This window comes from Ammodytes marinus (genome assembly GCF_949987685.1).
Source record: "Ammodytes marinus genome assembly, chromosome: 17".
Classification (NCBI taxonomy): Eukaryota; Metazoa; Chordata; class Actinopteri; order Uranoscopiformes; family Ammodytidae; genus Ammodytes; species Ammodytes marinus.
In genome coordinates this window covers 18538432-18559912 of record NC_137221.1, presented here as the reverse complement: position 1 = coordinate 18559912, position 21481 = coordinate 18538432, and the positions used below count along the sequence as shown (strand labels likewise).

Genomic DNA, 21481 nt, shown 5'->3' with positions numbered 1-21481 from the left:
CAAACGTATGGATATTATAATTATTTTCTACAAAGTCTGCTAGGAAATAAAACCCAAAATTCTACACACTGCAGGTTTAACGTCTGAAAAGTTTTTTTATTATTATTTTTTTTATTCTTTATTATAAAGAACAACATTTACACAATTCAAAAAGGCATATCACATTCGTATTCCTATCATACACAAACAAACCGAGCGAGATCAACACACTTTACATAAAAGAAAATAGCATACAAAACAAAATAAAAAAACAAAACAAAACATCAACACAAGTGATATTAACGTCTGAAAAGTATCAACTTTTATTCGTTTTGGCCTATCCAACGCACTGCTTCAAATAGCCACAAGATGGCGGAGTTGGCAGAGCCCAGCCATGAGAAGTCGCGTGGCGTCAGAGGAGGAGGTGGGGTTTCCTCTACTTCCCAGCATCATCATCCTTCTCCTCCTAGGGATCTAGGGATGTATTGGCGTGCGGTGCACCTGTTTTATGTATTATTTGCCCGCTAAAATGCTCAATTTTACCTATTGCCATCAATAACCACACAAAGGTTAAAAAAAACGACCCAAGAGGCGCCTGGCTCCTGTGCGAGTAAAGAAGGGGATGTGTTGATTTTTATGTATTTGTTTCGTCGGGGTGCAGCAGTGAGACAGCATCTTTGCCGGGTGACACATCATTATAAGTACAAGTGGACAAGGTACGAGTGAAACCATACCAGCGCATTACGGTTATTAGCCTCTAAACACTTACTATTCATTATCAAAATTCAGTATTTATGGCAGGGCCTAACCTTTGTCGTAAATACAAATGTTGTCAAATTTGTGATTAGCTAGCTTCGAGTGTCTTCATACCATACCCAGCTAACGTCTACGTCAGAAAGGTAAACTAGCACACTTGGTGCGTTCCTCCTGCTGTATGCAAACTATATGATGTAGCTTTGGGTTTTCTGTTATGGGTATACCTATACTATCACATGGTTCTGTTTCTTTATTTTTGTTAAAAAGGCCTTCGTACCTGTTTAGGTATGGTAGTTTCCCAGTGTTTGTTTCAAAAAGCTTAAGCACACCTTTGTAAACCTCTAGGCTCACGTGCTATTTATTAATGTGTTGTAGGCCTATGTGACACTGTACAGTCTTTAGTGTAACATGTCTACTTATATTATTTGACTTGCCGTTTAATTAGGCTCTCTATTTGTTATTATTATTTTTGTTTATTGTATGTTCACTGCTTTGCACCTTCAGACCATGGTAAATTCCTTTTATGTGAATGTGCTAACTTACTTGGCAATACACCTGATTCTTATTCTGATAGGGCTACACACACTTAGCCTATGCTTAACTATCTTCTTGCTAATCAAAAATTCGCTAAACCTGAATAGCAATGATGGCGGTGACATTTGGAGCCTTACCCAATAATTTAGTGTTGTAATGTACATTCAAATCCAAGGTTATTTTGATTTGACGGGGGAGTTGAGCTAAAACATTGGCTACCTAAATATAGCCTACACTGCACTAATTAATCAGAAATAGGTATGAATCCTTGCTCAGTGTAGTGTGTGGACTGTTTTGCCAATATTAAGTCCTTATTCCTTGTCGGGCCTGCAAGGTTATTGATCTACTGCATGGATGTATAACTGCCACACCCAGTATTTTTTTTGTGTGGCGTCACTTAAATACTGTATCATGTAACAATGACATCAGGGCATTATGTGACAGTACCACACTGCAGCTCATTCCTGTTCGATCCTATTCCTCCAAGCCCCACAGGACAAAATGTCGGACAAAAGCGACCTAAAGGCCGAGCTGGAGCGCAAAAAGCAGCGCCTTGCCCAAATCAGGGAGGAAAAAAAGAGGAAGGAGGAGGAGAGGAAGAAGAAAGAGGTAAGGAAAAAAGTGAGTACCTTCACACGACTGCCACTCATTACAGGATCGCACTCTGGTGTGTGTATTGTTTGCATGTTCGATTGCATTTCATCAGGCCATGGCATATAAATGGCAGAGGTTGCGTGTGTCCATGCGTGCATACAAACATCTATGTGTGTGCAGAAGGTAGAAGTTGGACATTTTGATCAAAATGGACATGTGAGTTGACATTTTGTTTGGAACTTGATCTTGTAACTCATGATGGGTAAGCTGACATTGCTCTATGTGTCCTGAGCAGACAGACAGCCAGCAGAAGAGGGAGATGACCCCAGAGGACTCAGACTTGGACCGTAAGCGCAGGGAGACTGAGGCCCTGCTACAGAGTATTGGCATCTCGCCGGAGCCTTCACTAGGTACATGTTACCCTTATTTCCATAAACCATGAATTGTTCTTCAGCTGTACCATTTGTTTATTTGTGATTGTGCTGCAAAAGATTTAGTAAATTATTTTTTATTATACAGTAAAACTTGTCTCTTTATCTAATTTGGTTCCATGAGTGTGATTGCACTATGCTGGAATTCTTTTGCTGAAATTAAACCCATGAGTAATAGTTTACTCTTATTTTTACAACTCCCCTTTTCCCCCATATTTTCTGTTCCCCTGTAAACTTTGAGTATATCCTATATTGAAATAAATAAGGCATTTGAAAATAAAAAAAACTATTTCTCAGTAAGAGCCCACGTGAAATAAGAAAAGTAACTCTAAGACCCTGTTTCCACCTGGCATTAATATGTGGTTCTGAGGAATCCGATCGTTATATGTAAATGTAATATGCTTGTTCACACCTGGCCTTAACAATGCGTCTTCTATGCGCGTTTGCGATCCGGATTCGAATTCCCCGCGCTGTATGGAAATCAGCTCGTACATCATTTCCGCTTATACACTCCATCTTCAATGTTTTCTGTTTTCTGTTGTCTGTTTACCTGCAACGGTGCGCTTTTATAACGTGAATTGTCGCGTGAATGAGTACGCGTTTCCGCCCAGTCACTCGCCGCAGTTGAGTGGGCGGGGCCTAATGTGTATGAGATGCGCATACGCGTTTCCACTGTTAATGGGTATGTGGATAAGTGGTCTCAAACCACCTCCGAATGTGGATAATTTCAATGCGCATTCAATGCGCATTGAGCGTGTTTCCACCTGTAGTTAGCGCGATCGGATCCTAAAAACCACATATTAATGCCAGGTGGAAACAGGGTCTGAGAGACTACATCATCTTGAATCCCCAGGGCGTCTGTCACTTCCAGCAAAGCTTTTGGAAGCACTGTTCTCTAGTGGCCTGAAATTGTAATAACACCCTCGACACCTCATATGTTTGGTCGCTCTGCCTGATTTTAGCTCCAGTTACTTATGATGCATCTTCAAGTACACATGAATAATAAATTCAAAATCGACAATGCATTTAATGCTATGCAATTCCTCTCCCTTCTTTTAATGATTTCTTTGTTTACTTTTGTCCCATCGACGCTGGTATCACTTTGTTACTTTTCATCCCAATTGTTTGGAGCAGTCCATTCTTTGCAGCCTTTAATGTTAGAGTCATGTTATTTTCATTATTTAGTCCCGACCCCTGGGTCGCCCTCCAAATCAATGAGCACGCCCAGTGAGACGGGAAGCCAGGATTCAGCTGAGGGAGGAGCAGCAAGCAGGTAGAACAAACTCACACACGTCATTACCAAAGTTCAATGTTCATGATTCACACGCCTTTTTCACTCCTCTTTTTTAAAATTACTTTAAACAAAAAACAAATTCATTTATACCCTTATTTGACTTTAAGTATAGAAATATTTTTTTTTTAAGTTCCAAATATCAGTAAAAATTGTGACAAATTTTAAAGCTAGATGTGAAAGAAATATCCCAAACACCAGAAGGTTTTGCCCTCCATTATCAGACATGTTCTTTGAGAGTTCACCAATGAAACTGTTTGTGGTGGTGACCGAATTACACAGTGGTGATATAAAAAATTAGGGCTGCACATGTCTAGTCGGTTAAACGGTTAAACTTTATTTCTGCTGCCTACTAGTCGGCAGCAGAAATATTGGTCGGTTAGTCATTTATTGCCTATCACTTGGACTTGAACATAAAATGTGTGAGAATGAACGTGTGTGGAGGCCTATAGGTGTGGGCTATTAAAAGATTAATTGTGATTATTATGGCTTACAGCTTATGAAAACCCCAAATTCAAAATCATAGAAAATTTGAATATTAAATAAAATCAATAAAAAAAGGATTTTAAATACAGAAATGTCGGCCTTCTACAAAGTACAATCATGCATATGTACTAAGTACTTGGTTTGGGCCCCTTTTGCACGAATTATTGCCTAAATGCGGCGTGGCATGGATGCTATCAGTCTGTGGCACTGCTGAGGTGTTATGGAAGCCCAGGTTGCTTTGATAGAGGCCTTCAGCTCGTCTGTATTGTTGGGTCTGGTGTGTCTCATCTGCCTCTTGACAATACTCCATAATTTCTCTATTGGGTTCAGGTCAGGAGATTTGTCTGGCGAATCAACACAGTAATACCATGGTCAGTCGACCAGTTACTAGTGGTTTTGGCACTGTGGACAGGTGTCAAGTCTTGCTGGAAAAAGTAATTCAGCATCTCCATAAAGCTTGTCAACAGACAGGAGCATGAAGTGCCCTAAAATCTCCTGATGGATGGCTGTGGTGACTTTGGACTTGATAACACAGTGGACCAACACCATCAGATGACATGGTGCCTCAAATTATCCCTGACTGTTGAAACTTGACAGTGCTTCAAGCCCCTTGGATTTTGTGCCCCTCCACTCTTCCTCTAGACTGTGGGACCTTGATTTCCAAATGAAACGCAACATTTAATTTGGACCAGAGATGATTTGAGGTATCATGTCATCTGCTGCTGTTAGTCCACTGTGTTATCAAGTCCAAAATTACCACAGCCATCTACCAGAAGATTTTAGAGCACCTCATGCTTCTGTCTGTTGACAAGCTTTATGGTGATGACAATTTCCATTTCCAGCTAGACTTGGCACCTGTCCACAGTGCCATGAACCGCTGGTAACTGGTTGACTGACCATGGTATTACTGTGCATGAATGGCCAGACAACTCTCCTGACCTGAACTCCATAGAGAAACTATGGACTATTGTCAAGAGGAAGATGATACACAACAGACCCAACAATACAGAGGAGCTGAAGGCCTCTATCAAAGCAACCTGGGCTTCCATAACACCTCAGCAGTGCCACAGACTGATAGCATCCATGCCACGCCACATTTAGGCAATAATTTGTGCAAAAGGAGCCCAAACCAAGTACTTAGTACATATGCATGATTATACTTTCTAGAGGGCCGACATTTCTGTATGTAAAAACACTTTTTTATTGATTTTATGTAATATTAAAATTTTCTGAGATTTTGAATTTGGGGTTTTCATAAGCTGTAAGCCATAATAATCACAATTATAACAAATAAAGGCTTCACATATCTCACGTTGCATGTAATGAGTCTGTATAAGATATTATTTTCACCTTTTAAAGTTGAACTACTGAAATAAATGAACTTTTGCACGATATTAAAATTTTTCGAGTTTCACCTGTAGATAAATTTGCTTTAAAGCGGATACGAGTAACATTTAAATATCTTTTAAACAACCTCATGTTTCCTCTGATAATCATAAATTACCTTTAACAGCAAACGAGACCATCAGTGCAAAGAAAGACGTTTTTATATAGTTTTTATTACTGCTTTTGGTCTGGTCGCACACCCAGTCCGATTTTCGGTTCGCTCGTGCAGGCTCTATGGTCACATATCCGTATTGGTTGCAGATTTCAGTGTGGCGCTGCAACGCGATTTGAGAAGCCTATCCCTCCAGGTGAGGGAAGGGGAGCGGGAGCCTTGTTTGAGACAGTTATTTGTCGTCATAAATGACTGATAACGGGGCTGAACCATCAAAGAAAAAAAAGAGAATGCAATGAAGAAAAGCGAAAAGGGAGAGTGAGTGATAGGCGGGCGGGAGGACGTTGCCAAGCAACGTGTATACAATTTCACGAGAGCGAAACTAGACTGCTAAATGAATGAGCGGTTGGTACTAACACAAAGTTTGCTTTGCTTCACCATCATCAGATAACCATTATCTGAAATAGTCATTATTTACATCAACAACACAAACACATTACCTCATCGTGATCCATAGTCTACTAACTGCCGTCTCTCATTCATTCGCTTTCTGTGAGGACACAGCTCCGTGAGAGAGAGAGAGTAGTTAGGTGACGCTGCTGAATCAACTCATTGCAAGCAGGTGTGTGTACTGACTGGCATTAGTTGATGCAGTGTCAAAACCACTCTCACGGAGCCGAAAAGAGTCCTCACACTTTCAACACACGAACATGCACTATATTGCGCCCTTCTCAGTCCACGCTCACGCGCCTGGCACGAGCATTTGCGACAGCGGGCGTCGTAAAAATACTACCGCTTTTGTCCAAAGGGGACGCCAACGTGCCATCTTACTCGTAGTGCCTTTAAGTGTATATGTTTTTGGATTCTTATGACGTCTATCTTGTCTATTTTCTTGTCAATGGCACACCAGGCTCAGGTAAGGACCAGTGTCTTTAATGGTGACGTTGTGGTGCCTTGTTAGGTTTTAAATGTGGTGTCTGTCACTTGTCATGGCATCTGGTGTCTTTGATGACCACTGTTTAGATCTTTGCTTCTTATATCTAAAGAAGTAATGTGAGATCTAGAGGTAAGTCTCAGCTGTAGTTTGAGAATATTTGGAGATGCAGTTTTCCAATTCTTATCTTATTGGTAAGAAAGCCTTTTTTACCGTTCTCTCGAGTGCATTCACTATGCCCACTAGCTCATGTGTCATACATGCTCCTGTCACTGTGGAATTGATGTATTTGCTTGGACACCCATATTCCATAACACACCAGACTAGCAGATCAGCTATTTACCTTAAATGTCTGAACATGGCTGCTCTGGTGAATTAGGCCTGCAGATGAGAAGAGAGTGGTCATCAAGCGCTTTCCATTTGCTTTTTAATGGTAGCCCACTGTAGAGGTCCGCGTGTGAGTGATGCCCCCAGTGTTCATTTGTGAAGTGTTGTTCTGATATGGCCAGGGGTGGAATTGGGGATGTAAAATGTGTGGGAATCCAATAAAGTTCCAAATATAAAATCAATTCTCTTTATACAAGACTTTTTTTTGTTTCTTTTTAGCTTTTACCAATTGGATTTTACAAATTGGTGAGTTAGTCCCAAATGCCTGCAATGAAAGATTTGTTTTTTTCCACCCCAAATCCACCCTGGATGAAAGCATGCCATTTTGAGCTTCTCCATTTGTCGCTGTGTATGTGTGTGTGTCCCTTCTTAGGTCAGGTTTCTCTAAAAACAAGCCCCAAGCACAGAGCTCAAGGTAAGCATTTTCATGTCAAACCCAGGACTACCAACCCACCCCCCCACCACCACCACCACCACACCCCTCTACCTTCTTTCTGCGAACACACAGCGACAGCCACGGTGTTGTCTGTGGTCTTAGCGATGTGTTCTCGCCATGATTAACAAGACCAAAACAGCGCAGTGTCCCCTCTTTCCTTGACTGTCTTGTCTTGTCTGAAGCCCTACTGTCTCCCTTTACACCAGCTCCAAAGATGTCTTCCTCGCATGAGTTGAGCCGCACAAGTCATTTCAGCCTTCAAAGAGTTGACAATCTGTTGCTTAAAGTGTCACCGCTGTTACTGTAAAACAGCCGGTGTGTCAGGCTAAAGAAATGCCTTGCCACTCTCACCTGGCACCGCGTGGCACAAGCTGAAGGTATAATGGGCGTGCTCGCTGGCCCTAAAAGGTATCATCAAAAAAGGGTAGCGTTATCCTTTCACAGCTGGTAGATTTCAACCAAGTGGCCATACAATTCCTCCAGGTTTCAGAAGCTGTTTGATTTCCCTGTAAGCGAGTGATTCCGTCCCCACCTAATGTAAAGCAAGCTATAACAAAATAAAATAAAGAACTTGCAAAGGCACTGAACGAGCTCAGAAATTTCGTCACAGTTTGTCAAACTCATGGATCATACATGGAAAGTTCATTGTCATGTATGTCGAGCAATTTTTAATAAATGCATTTTCATTTGATTTTGCTACGCTGAATGTTTTCATGTGAACGTGTGTTGTACATAGATGCTTTATGTCATCTGTGCTGTTGGAGTGAGATGGAAATCATGTTGGTGGATAGTCCATGGTTTTCATATATTATTTGGCACAAATAGCATATGATACATCAAAACACAGAATTTCACATACCTTTAATTAAGGATGCATCAGTATTTGTACACAATCCAATGACAGATTTCTGCAAAAAAGTAATCAGGTCATACTGTTTTCCGACTGAACACAATTAAATCATTTTGACCGTCCAGCCCACAACAATGGAACATTTCTTGTCCATAAATGTATATTTTGGAATGTAAATTTTAACTTGTAGAGTCCTGGGCAGGAGACCAAGAAATCTGTTACAACAGAAGATCAGTGACCTTTAAACAAATGATAATGAAATATAATGTCTCCCCAATGTATAGCTCTCCCACACTATTTCCACTTATCTAAACATTTTTCCATTAACAGTGCCTGCATGAAATTCGATGGGAATTCCCGTGTTAAGCTGTTCTCTAGATAAGTGGTCTGTGGGTGAGTGCGTGTGCGCGCATACATGTGGGCCAAATGTGTCTTTTTATACTGTGTCTGATTGTAAACATGCATATTCTCTCTTGCCCCACCCCCCACCCCCCACCCCCCTCATTGGTGACACCAGGACGCTGCAGTGGGACACGGACCCCTCTGTGCTGCAGCTGCAGGCTGATTCGGAACTTGGGTACATCCTCCCTCTGTCCTGTTATTCACTGTCTGACAAAATCAATGAAACTGCAATACAGCTTACATGGCATCGCATTATTGCATTATAATTTATTTAAAGGGTCAGCCACTCTAACGACACACTCCCCTCTACTGCTTTACAATCACAAGGGTCCAAATGTCATTTATTGCATTAAACATTGAAACAAATGGGAATATATTGCATCATAGGTGAATTTTTTTTTTATTATGCTAATTGGAACACATTGTATGTCTTACCTAGGCGCAGGATGCAGAGGCTGGGTGCATCCAAGATCACACAGGTAGATTTCCTCCCCAAAGAGGTGGTGGCCTACTGCAAGGAGACGCAGACTCCGCTCACCGCCCACCTGTCTGAAGGTTAGTATTTGCGTGTGGGTGTGTGCAAATGGCTCCACTACACATGGATAGTCTTAAGATTCAAGCTGCTTTCAGGGTCCTTGGGGCACCAAAGGTCACACAAGGCAACAAAAGGTTTCACATTGCAATGATTTTAGTTGCTGTGTGGTTGAATTTGATACTCCTTTGGTTAGCCAGTTCATAGTCTGCAAACCTGAAGTGATTTAAAGACTTATACTTATGAAAGTTACCAAAGATTTTTTTAAATAATCAGGTTTTTTTATGACATTCTACTTACAGTACATACAGTATAATAACTACATTATGGTCAGTGTTCCTGAATAAGAAGATTTTTTGTATGTGGGTGTAAGAGTGTGTGTGATTGTATGTGAGGTTTTGTGTGCATACATACAAGCGGGTGTGGACGTGTACTGAGCACTTGCTAAACACAACCATATGGTGAAAGTGGAGGTTGGTCCTGCACTGGATTTGGCATTACGGTGGTGGCTGTACATTCAAAGCATATAGAGAAAGACCTTATTGCGAATGCACACACATTCAAAAATGTAATTTTTACGTGTAGGAATGCACATACAAATACAGTTCCACCTAGATATTCAACATCAAAACTGACTGTCAGACATGTACTGTATGTATCTAAACAAGCACACACACACACACACATACACACGCTCCCTACCATCTCCTCTATCTTCCTTCTTTTAGTTGCGAAGACAGCTGGCAGCCATGTGACTGTGAAGGGGTTGTACTTCCTGCTTCCTGTCATTATAATAGATGGTCTGGTGTGGATTCCACTGCCCTCCTCCACCAGCAACCACCACACACACACACGCACACACACATGCACACACACACACACACATGCACACACACACACACACACACACACACACACACACACACACACACACATGCACACACACACGTCTTTCTTGATCAGCATCCAAACGGCCCGCCTAAACTCCCCTCCCCCCATTTCCTTGACAGAACCAGGAATAGATCATTTATTCAACAAGTGCACAGGCACTGACTCACATATGTGTGCTCAGAGACATACACCAGCAAACACAACGCACGCACGCACACACACACATACTCTCCCACCTAAATCAGAATCAAGTTTTTTGGCCAAGTCTGCTTGTACATAATGTATAAGGATTCCATTGGCCAGTATCTCACTTGGATTGCCAACAGAACATAAATACACACAAAAAAATGTTTTGTACACAGAACAAAAAAATAAGGTAATAGAAAAGGACTAACGTACAGTAGTTACTGTAAAAGTAGTCTGCGTACACACTAATACATACACATACTGGGACGGGATTACCTCTGGCAGTGTTATAGTATGTGGGTACATTTGAGTTTGGTTTATTTCTGCTTCAGTTTTTGTGTGTGTGTGTCGGAGGGAGAGAGAGAGAGAGAGAGAGAGAGAGAGCACATCTGGAAGCCAGAGCAGAGCCGTGGTGGTCCGTGGGGAGATGACCCTGGCCTTAGGAGACCCTTCTCTTTGCATACTATCACAGAGGTTGTGTGTTTGGAGAAAAAAGGGGCCGATGGAAGCACCTGCCTGCACTTCTGGCTGTATGTTTGTTCAGGCCCGTTCTTCATGTTGATTACTGGACCTCACATGCACGCAACGTACATATGTAATTTTTCAGGTTAGCAGCTACAGGTTGTGTACGTATTTATTTAGGCCCCAACTTGAAGATTTCTGTCCCTGTTTCCGTCGTCTCAGCGACACAAAGCCGGATTCAGAAATGTACTCAAGGCACTTAACATCATTTTATGTTAATCATTATAGGGAATTTGGCAAGAGATGTAAAATAATTCAAATATAATAAAATGTTATCAAACCCAAATGTAAGGTTGGACACCTGGGTCCCCATTAGGATTAAATATCAGACAGATAACGGATAGATTCTCAAAAGCAGGCATGTTTTCAGTATGTGTGTTTGTGTTGTCCATCTCTGTGGGTCACCAGTGTGTATGCAGCTTTGGGCTAAGAGAACTAGTGAGCTCACCCTGAAGCTCTTGGTGGTTTTCACATGCAGATGTTTAGTCCAATGGCAGTATACGTGGATTGACTTGATCAGAGTAATGCTGTGATCACAGGATGATCACTGAACCAAATATAATTATCAATTGCCGATTAGGTATGCAATGCATGTATGCAGAAGGTTGATTTATATCCACTCTTTTTATTTTTATTTTGTATTAGATAAATAACTCACTATATCAGTACCATCTTAGGAACACCCCTTTATTTGCCTTGTGCTAATTTCCAACTAATGCTAGCTCTGTGTTATGGTATAACATATTATACAGAGAGAGAAACAGTTGGATTCAGAAGGGGAGATGCCCAGCTGGTTGTGCTGTAGAAATGAACGGAAGAGAAAATCTGTTGTTTTAATGATGGTGGTGGTGTGTCTCTCAGGATTGTATAAAGCTCCATGGAGGGACTTCTAGTTGTTAGGATTTCTAAATCTGGTTGTAAACCCTCGTTTGTGTTGAATAGTGTTCCTTTGTTGTGTTTAATTTCAACAGTGATTCAAAACGTCTCACGATTAGCAAACGTTTCCTGGCAGAACTGTAGCGGGGTTGAATTTTGATCTGATAAACCAAGAAATTCCCAAGAAAGATTTGTATTTTATTGCAACTGGTGCTTACTGTAAAAATTCCCATTCTATTCTGTGTCATATCTATCCATCCCTTATTACGGGAAATGTCACATGAGGCAAATTGATGTTTTTTTATATTCCAGTAATGTCCTTTATCACTATATTCATTGTAATCTCTATCAATGTTATTAGTGTTTGAATTCACCAGATGGTCCTTAATGTAGGTCAGAGATGCTTTCACATCAACACTGTGTATGTGTGTGAAAGGAAAGATAAGTACAGTCTCATCGTAATCACTTTAAATTGACGATGGGTGACTCAGAGCTTTTCTCTTGGTTTCTTCTCCACATGAACAGTCTGGCCTCTCCAGTTCCTCATATCATGTCCTTATGCCCCGGGTGGCCGGCTGCGTGTGTGTGCATGACATCAGATTGCTTTACAGTAGTGTGTGTGTGTGTGTGTGTGTGTGTGTGTGTGTGTGTGTGTGTGTGTGTGTGTGTGTGTGTGTGTGTGTGTGTGTGTGTGTGTGTGTGTGTGTGTGTGTGTGTGTGTGTGTGTGTGTGTGTGTGTGTGTGTGTGTGTGTGTGTGTGTGTGTGTGTGTTGGAGACTGAATACAAGCTTTATCAAATTGGATTGATTTGATCAGATGTTTTGTGTCTGTTCATCTTCTACACAAGAGTTTGTGTTTTAAAGTCCCCGTGTGTGTGTGACTCTCATTTAATCCAGTTAATGATATGGCTTTTCATTTCCGTGACCGATGCTTTCCCTGTAATCGGGATGTGTAGCTGTCCTATGTATTTCCCTTTTCCCACTGGCTCCTTAGTGATCGGTCTGTCCCGAGTGGCCATTGTGTCGGCCAATCCGATTAGCCTCAGTCACGGTTGGCTCCAGCTTTTTACTGCTATCCTTAATGGCTATGAATGGACAGGCTTGTTGAAGGGGATGGACGCTTTGTCTATAACGACATTGCAAGGAAATAAAGTAAGGTCTAATGTGGTGTGTGATAGTAACCTAACCCCACAGAGGTCAAACAAAGTGTGTGGTGGGTGCTTGGTGTTTCATGCCTCTATCTTGTGCCTAACCATGTTGACATGTTCTTGAGAAAGAGAAGCGGCTTGTATTGCAAGGGGTATGGTGCTTTTCACCCCAAACAGAATCTAATGATAAATAAACACTGAAACTGGAACTCCAAATGAGTTTTCTTGCTTGGTTCGCTTCACAATCTTCTGCAAAGCATATTTTCCTAAATCTTTTATAAGTATTTTGAACACACAAAACAGCAAAGTCATGGCCAGCAGTGGTCGTGGTGTGTGAAAAGTCTATGCTTTTCTAGACACCTGTTGCAATGTTTAGGAGAAACAAAAATCCTATGCATTTTCTATCAATAACTAGAGTAGATAGATCTACACACAGCGGAAGGGTTGAGTTTTCATATACAGTAGTTTCAGCAAAATGTGGGCAACCTTTCCTTTCTGTCTCACTCTTTGTTTCTCCCTGCATCCCTCCTTTGGACTGGCCAATCCCACTCGCCCCCACAAAATGTCAGCATGCTGACAAACCCACTCTTTAACTTTCCTGATTCCAATCTGAAGATAACCATCTGTATGTGTGTGTGTGTGTGTGTGTGCATGTGTGTGCCTGAGATGTTGGCAAGAGTAGGTAAGGTCAAGGGGACTGAGGGCATGTGCCTATGCACGTACTGTATCCATGTGTGCAGGTTGGCAATTGGTAGTTTTTCAACAGTCTGATCTAGTTTGTAGTAAATTGGTGTTGCTCAGTGGAGCCTTAACATATCCATCATTTGCCACAGTGGAAAGGTAACCAAAGGAACAAAGAGAAAATGGAGAGAAGGGATACAGGGAGTGTTTAAAAAGCAAGAGAAATATTTGATTATGATAGAATAAACAGGAATGGAGGAGTAGCAGCGGAGGCCTACTGTATGTGGGATGTTGCAGCAGTTATGATATTACAGCTGTAATCCTTTGCAGTGAACCACAAGTAGACCTTCAGGAATACAACTGTTTGTTTGGATATAATTTGATGTTGGAACTTTGGAAAACCCTCTTGTAAGGGTTTAAAGTTCATGGGGTCAATTGTGTGTGTTGCACTTTTACTTGTTGCATCCTTGTTCAAAAGTGAGTGTGCATGACTCTCCGTTCCCCCACAAGTATTTTCTGGCCCATTAGTTTTCAGGATATGTACAGCTTGAGTATATAGTTGGTCAGTAATTCACTCCTTAAGTATATTTACTGCAATAAGAGGCTTTCTTTTGACATGTGGTAGACTGGTAATAGCCTCTAATTGCATGAGAGAACCCATTTCCAAGCACTAATCTGAATAGACGTACCCACATTTTTGTGAGCGTACTCACACACACACACACACACACACACACACACACAAGCACACGGTTTCATAAATGTAAACACACATGATCTGACTAACATACATGGGAATAAACAAGTGTGTGCACACTGGCTGAAATGTACACAGAAGCAACACGTGTGCACAATGGCAAAGCGGCCACACACATTTGCTCATATGTCACTTGAGCACTGTGTAATCCCGTAATGGGGCGGTTTACAAACCAAACAGCAAATTTATGAAATGATCCTGACTATTGGCAGCACGTTGGTCCAATTACGGTGTTTAGTTTTGTATATACGTCCAGAAAAACTCCTAAATATATTAATTGTGGGTTATTTTAAATTCTTATTTATAAACATCTGTCTAAAAAAGTTTAAAAAAAAATTCCTCAATGAGATATTTACTGATTTTAGATACGACTGCTTTTATTTTAGCATACACAAACTCTTGGCTTATTCTAGAGGGAAACTATAATTTTTATATTGGTGACAAAACTCAATTATTGGTGTTTCCGCTAGTAGCAAAAAATGTCACACCTGGAGCTATTCAGGTAAAGTTGTGAGAGTGTAATGGACAACGGTTTACTCAGTCAAGTCAACAATTCGGTAATTATATAGTATCCACATGTAAAATGCAGCTTTACAGCTTAGTGACACGATTTGCTTATCGGCTGTTGTGTTGTTGTGCTCATATAAAGTAACGCTTGGTTGTGGGTGTGACTTTATGTGGAGGGAAAGCATTACTGTGTTGGGCTGCGGCCTCAGACTTCTTCCAAATGCTCACAACTCCTGAGGTTCAGGTCCTTTAAGTTCCCAAAGCCAATTGATCGTTTCGTAGACATTTTTTCTACAATCCAGTAAAGCAACGACGCATTCATATAAAAACAGTGAATGTAATACACTCCCAGTCTATACGGGGAAAAAAACGACATGACTGGGGGGGTTTGTGGGTAGTCTTCAAGGTCCTGGAGGGAAGAATGTGGTTGCATGAGTGTGTGTGTTTTGCATGGTTAGGTACTTATATATTTCTGTATGTGTCCGTGTATGTGTGCGTTCTATATGTACGCAGCCACATATGGAAGTGCTTGTCTCCTACATTGTTGTTGTTCCTGCCAGGCGGCTACAACAGACTGAACAGACACAATTCAAAGCAAATAGGGAATAACCACAGTGACCCAGAGGACTCTGAACAAAATGTACTCAGTTGTTTTACTTCTAATTTGTTCAACTGAAAGTGCATTTTTCTAAATCGTCTTTTTTAATATTGTCTTCTCAACATTGGTAAGAGTGATTGCCTTGAGGTAGCAGCTTATGGAGATATTTTTTAAACCAAGTGTGCATGTGCTGCACACACATATTGTACACGCACACACTCGTACTTCAGAGCAGGCTTTTCTCAGTTATGATCTCCCCTCCTCAGCAGACTCGCATTATCGGGCCGACGCGTCTCACTTTCTCTCTTCATAAAACAACTCTCGGCTTTCATCGGCATCGCCCTCAAATAGGCGCAGCCTTCACTCCCCTTTCACTCCCAAAATTGATCCAGGGTCCCAAGCGGTTTCTTTCAAAATGACCAAGTCAGCGAAAACCCAGTGAAAAACTCTTTATATTAGAGAAAAATAATGTCTTTCAAAGAGCGCAAGGTATTTCAAGTGAGTCACAGATGATTGCAATTTTCCCCTATGACCACTGGATAATAAGGTACATGAAACCCCTTCTTCATCTCCCTACCTCCAGCTTTCTCTCTCTCTTTGGCAAAATGGCCCTCATCCAAAATAATATTTGCCATCTGAATGAGTGCTTGAGATGAGTAGGATTACAGTTTCATGTTCCACGAGTCTCGTATTTTTTATTTTTACAACTGTTTTATCTTTTTTTCTCCTTCTTTGCTCGCATTTCGTTGAACTTGACTTTTTGACATGCGTGCCCCACCCTTCCCCCTCCTTCTTACATTTTCTTTTTTTTTACACGTGTGTAAAACAACAGTGGGTCTTGAACGTTTGCCTGGGTGGTCTCCCTTGTACTCCGAGATCCTTTTTGACTCTCCAGGGATTTTCATTTGAGAGTGTAGCGGTTCACTGCCACAGCTAGCCTGCAGCTCATGGCCCTGTTTCACTTTAGTTGTTTCGGTTCAATGTTTGTTAACCCTTTGTTTGTCGTATTTGTGCCTTTTGACTGTGTTATGCTCTCAGCTCCTCTTATCATTTTAACCGACCAAACTTTTAGAACAACCATGCATACATATGAATTGCAAACATTATTTGTCAAGTTAAAAAGAATGAGGGATGAAACTACATTTGTTTGTTTTCTAAACCTCAAAATGGTCACTTTGCTTTCATTTTGTTTATTTTGTTTAGCAACTTATTCACACCTCAAATTCCCAGATCATTATCACAGTTGAAAGCTTGGCAGTTGATTGAAGGGAAATATGATGAGCATGCTGGTTTTCTGCTTGACATGCTGTTCGGTTACTCTCCAGCAGGGGGCACTCTTGGCACATATACCTGTGGCATCCCTCAAAGTCTCACCAACCAAAACGGTCTGAGATTTACATTTGAAATTAAATTAAATCAGATGTTTATTATTTCTATCATTTTGATTTGATTGACAAGATTCCAGTGCAATGAAGGGCAATGCTTTCTTTGACTCATAAAGATTTTAAACAGAAGATAAGTTTGTATATTTACTTGACAACATCGCTGAGGTGCTGTAAACACCTTTGTCTATTTGAGTACACTCCAGAAGGATTACACCGCATGCATCAACCCAGGCCTATAAAAACTGTTTGTCCCATCTGTCCATCCGTCCCTCATTAAAACAAAATGAAACACCATCGTCATCCAAGTTGCAAACACAATACCTCCAATCAGAGCCATACACACACTTTAACACACACACACACACACACACACACATATATACCAGCACAAATGAACACAGCCCTATTTCTGAATGACACAAATCCCAACTCGGATGACGCGCTGAAAAGAGAGTCGATGCCACAGCGGTGATTTTATTTAAGACTTTATGTTGGTATGTCTCTCTCTCTCTCTCTCTTTCTCTCTCTCTTTCTCTCTCTCTCTCTCTCTCTGACTGGGTTTTTGACAGTTCGGAAAGTTTGAAGTCATGGGTTTTAATCATGGCCTTGCGGCCGGGCTCGGGGCATAGCGTGGCGTGGCATGATGGCTCAGTTTAAAGATGTGGGTCTGGGTCGGTGCCAAGCCTGGGTGGCACTGCTAGAAAGAGAGTGGGGCCGACAGAGAGACAGAGAGAGAGAGAGAGATGGGGGGACTGAAAGAGAGAAAGAGATGTGGAGGGAATCTACTCAAACCCACAGCACACAGCAGAGTTTGCCGCAGACCCCCAAAGGCCTGAATAGGCTGCATTAACGAAAGCTGATTATGTGTGTGCAAGCATGCGTGCATACGGCGTAGACTCGGGTGTACATAGGCTTGAACACACACGCATACACAATATTTGATCAGTGTGGGGAAGTCAGTGTGGTGAAGAGATGAATTAATCTAAATCATCCTGCGGGTTTTAGCCTCACCAGTTTTTTTCATCCGGTCATGCTGCTAATGTGTGTGTACGCGGGCAATACTTTTACCCCTACTGTGTTAATCATGACTTGATGAACCATGATGAAACATTATTTTCTACTAAAACAAAGGAAAAGGCAAGAAATACTCCCAAAACAGAAAATATTAGCAAACTATAGTAAAAGGGTTTTGTGGATTAAAATGAGGGGAAACAATATGTTTTTACAAGCAATAACTAACATTCTACTGACTTTTTAGGCTGTTTAAGTGGGGTATTCACTTTAGCCTCCCTATGAAATCCAATTTACCTGCAAGAAGTTGCACCCGTGGACTGACTCATGCAGTTCATGCCATATGCTGTAATTGGGATTCTCTCTCCACAGTCTGTCCTGTCTGTCTTGACCATCTACAGATCAGTGAGATTCCTCAGCAGGTTGGGCTGCCCTCTCACCTCTCCGCAAAAGATCTGTTCGACTTTACTGCATGGCTTGTTCTAACCCATCAATTTGCTGTCCAGCTTGACTTTAACGGAGGTCCCCCTAAAACGTTAGCAGTGTTTCACCGCGTTCAGAAACAAGAGTTTGATGTGATAAAGTTACCCAGGCAGTTGTGAGTGGATACAAGGCTTGCAAAGAGAGTGTGACTGGTCAAACTGTCAGCAGCATGAAATATAAGGCAGGAACTTGTTCAGTATGGCTGAAAACGTGATGTTTCTCTTTTATTTCCCCAAAGCAGTAGACTGAAAACCTATTAGGATTGAGAAAAGCCAAAGTACTGTTTTCATAGTGATACTGTTTGCTTTACATATTTAGAATATACTTTTTATACTTGCAGAATCATCCGATAGACTGTATCTAAGATTTTGATTTGCGGTGCCTAAATCTTTCATAACAGGGATTATATTACTGGAGGTGGGATGACTATAAGTGAGAAAATTTCCCTGATGCCTCAGGTCATCTGTAATGTATGCAGAGGTGAAGTGGATATAGAAGGAAGATTATGTGTGTGTTGCGCATCTGTATTTTCACAATAAGGGTTTTTCTTCGTGAAGTTGATGTGTGTGTGTGTGTGTGTGTGTGTGTGTGTGTGTGTGTGTGTGTGTGTGTGTGTGTGTGTGTGTGTGTCGTGCCAGGGCCACATTAGAGGAGCCTTTCAAGTCATGTCGGCCTCCTCCTACTCCTCTGCATAGGGCTTGTGTTGTGGTCTGCTCAACAGCCAACCTCCCAGAACCCCTGCGAACTCTGTGTGTGTGTGTGTGTGTGTGTGTGTGTGTGTGTGTGTGTGTGTGTGTGTGTGTGTGTGTGTGTGTGTGTGTGTGTGTGTGTGTGTGTGTGTGTGTGTGTGTGTGTGTGTGTGTGTGTGTGTGTGTGTGTGTGTGTGTGTGTGTGTGTGTGTGTGTGTGTGTGTGTGTGTGTGTGTGTGTGTGTGTGTGTGTGTGTGTGTGTGTGTGTGTGTGTGTGTGTGTGTGTGTCCGTCCACATGAATGTGTGCATAATGTTGTAGGGTTATTCCCAGTGCGTGGGATCCCCCAAAATCCTGGATTTTTCTCCGTTTCCGTCGCCTTTTCCCTCTCATGTCAGTGTCTCTCTTTCTTTGTGATTAACACAATAGAGATCTGTAAACAATAATGAGCACTGTCTATCAACTTTGATTGTGTGTGACTCAGATTTAGTAGTCACCTCCATACTGCTATGATAAGTCTGCAGCTCTTCACATAATATAGCCGATGACAAGTTATAGTCCCGGTCTCATCCCCGGAGTGCGAGAAAAGCGCTATATAAATAAAATGTATTATTATTTATTATCCTCCCCTCTACACACAAACACACACACATACACACACACAAACACACACACACACACACACACACACACACACACACACAGATCTTTGATAACAACGCCAGTGTCTCCAAGCATGCGCTAACAAATTTCAGCACTTAGCACATACTGTGGATTGGGTCCAGAATAAAAGGTTAGCTGATGCTTTGATCCTTACCAAACGGAACACATGCTAGCACATTATTGCTGTGACACACAATGCCATTGGGCTTTATGTACTAGCTGAAGGGGGGGGGGACACGGCGTGTACATCCTTTAAACGCTGTCTGTATATTTAAAACTCCACATGCGCGATAGTCGCTGCCTACTGTGACATAATGCAAAATGTTTAAGCTAATGAAAGTCTCAGCGGTGTGTCAGCCTCCATTAAGACTATGTTCTGTTATTTTCTTTATTCCACTTACAGAGCAGCACATTACTCTTACCTGAACTATTTCACTTTCCTGTAAAGTCTATTAAAGCAAAAGTTATGCCTATACTGTCTACCAAGATCCTTATGCAGAGAAATCCTGATTATACAGTGATGATTAGCAAAAATACAGTAGCAAATTTCAATGTAATTACAAATGCATTCTTGTTAGCATGACATAGTTGAGATTGATTTATCTGTGGAGGAGATAAATATTTTAGTTGTATAATTAGGATATTTTTTTGTTAAGAAGTACCATCAAATATTCCCGTATCATGTTGTGTTATACTGCTATTTGCAAAGTAAGAACAGATAAGTCTCATAATTATTGTAGTTTTTACAATAGATATTAGGAGATATTTGAGTATATGTTTCCTGACATGACTGAATTGCCTATAATAGAATGCATGTTGTTTTTAATACAATCAAATCCATTGGTGCACGTTGTATTGCTAAATATAGCAGAGCATTTAATTGATAAATTGAATTTTCAGCAACTATATGCATCCAATATATTAATATTTAATTATTGTCCCTGCTCTAAACGACAAAATTGGCCAATTTTTAGCATAATGCAAATGTTATGACAATAGCAGAGCTAACAGCTGTGGTAGGTTATGTTGTTTCTTCCCTCCTTCTGCAGAGTTATGTTTCTGCGCTTCCAAACAATTTCACTGGATCAGATGTGTGTACATGCCTGTGTATGTGTGTGTGTGTGTGTGTGTGTGTGTGTGTGTGTGTGTGTGTGTGTGTGTGTGTGTGTGTGTGTGTGTGCATGCGCATATGCATTTACAAACACCTTTCACACGATTGTGTGCATGTGGGCACTTTTGCGCTGTGAATCTGTGTGTCTACATACCCTGCTGTGCTGAATTGACTGGGCCCGGTCAGCATGAGTAGGCAGCCAGGGGAAGATTGAGGCAGCCAGATGCGGTGGCCCTGGGCTGCCGAGAGTATCATTACTGCGGGTGTATAGCCGGCCTAAACTGGAGCCCCCAAGCCGAGTTTCATCAAGGTGGACCCCAGTCTGCAGCGAGGGGGTGGATACCAGTTAACCTGTTGTCCTGTAGTGAGAAGAGGTATTAAGCGGCAGGTGGAAAGGGAAAGCATCCCCGTGACTAGAATGAGCTGGAAACAAGAAAGTGAGCAGTGACTTACAGAGACACTCGTACTGTGGAATATTTTCTCTTTTGATTTCCCTTCCCTGATTATTTTTGAAGCTTCGACTCTGTGTGTGTGTGTGTGTGTGTGTGTGTGTGTTTGCATTTACCTTTAATATAATGTTCAATGTTATCATTTTTATCCCATGAGACTTACTTTCCAGTGTTGTATACCACACACACACACACACACACACACACACACACACACACACACACAGAAATGTAGGCCTTCCTCTGAGAAATAACATTTAAAGGAAATATCTGGGATATTTTTGGTGCAGGGCTTTGTCAGAACAACTTGATGCATTGCCGCTGGCAACGACATCAGCAGTATCTTCATACAGGATTTGGAGCGTCTCCCTCTCAGTGAGGTAACCCATAGCCCATGAATCACGCTGCCTTGCTCC

General features: G+C 41.5%; 1 protein-coding gene across 2 annotated transcripts in view; it reads left to right on the top strand.

Annotated features, from left to right (window-relative positions):
- Positions 1–1770: 1770 nt before the first annotated feature.
- The window catches only part of dync1i1a (dynein cytoplasmic 1 intermediate chain 1a), a gene marked incomplete at its 5' end in the record, with an annotated part of 50217 nt that continues 30506 nt past the window's right edge, over positions 1771–21481 (top strand). Inside the window, 5 exons of one of the 2 annotated variants that reach the window (XM_080046100.1) lie at positions 1771–1878; positions 2159–2273; positions 3480–3567; positions 8694–8753; positions 9018–9133. In XM_080046100.1, the coding sequence (XP_079902226.1) occupies positions 1771–1878; positions 2159–2273; positions 3480–3567; positions 8694–8753; positions 9018–9133 (487 nt within the window). Of the gene's footprint in view, positions 1879–2158; positions 2274–3428; positions 3568–8693; positions 8754–9017; positions 9134–21481 lie in introns of both variants that reach the window. The other variant, XM_080046099.1, reaches the window with a different exon arrangement.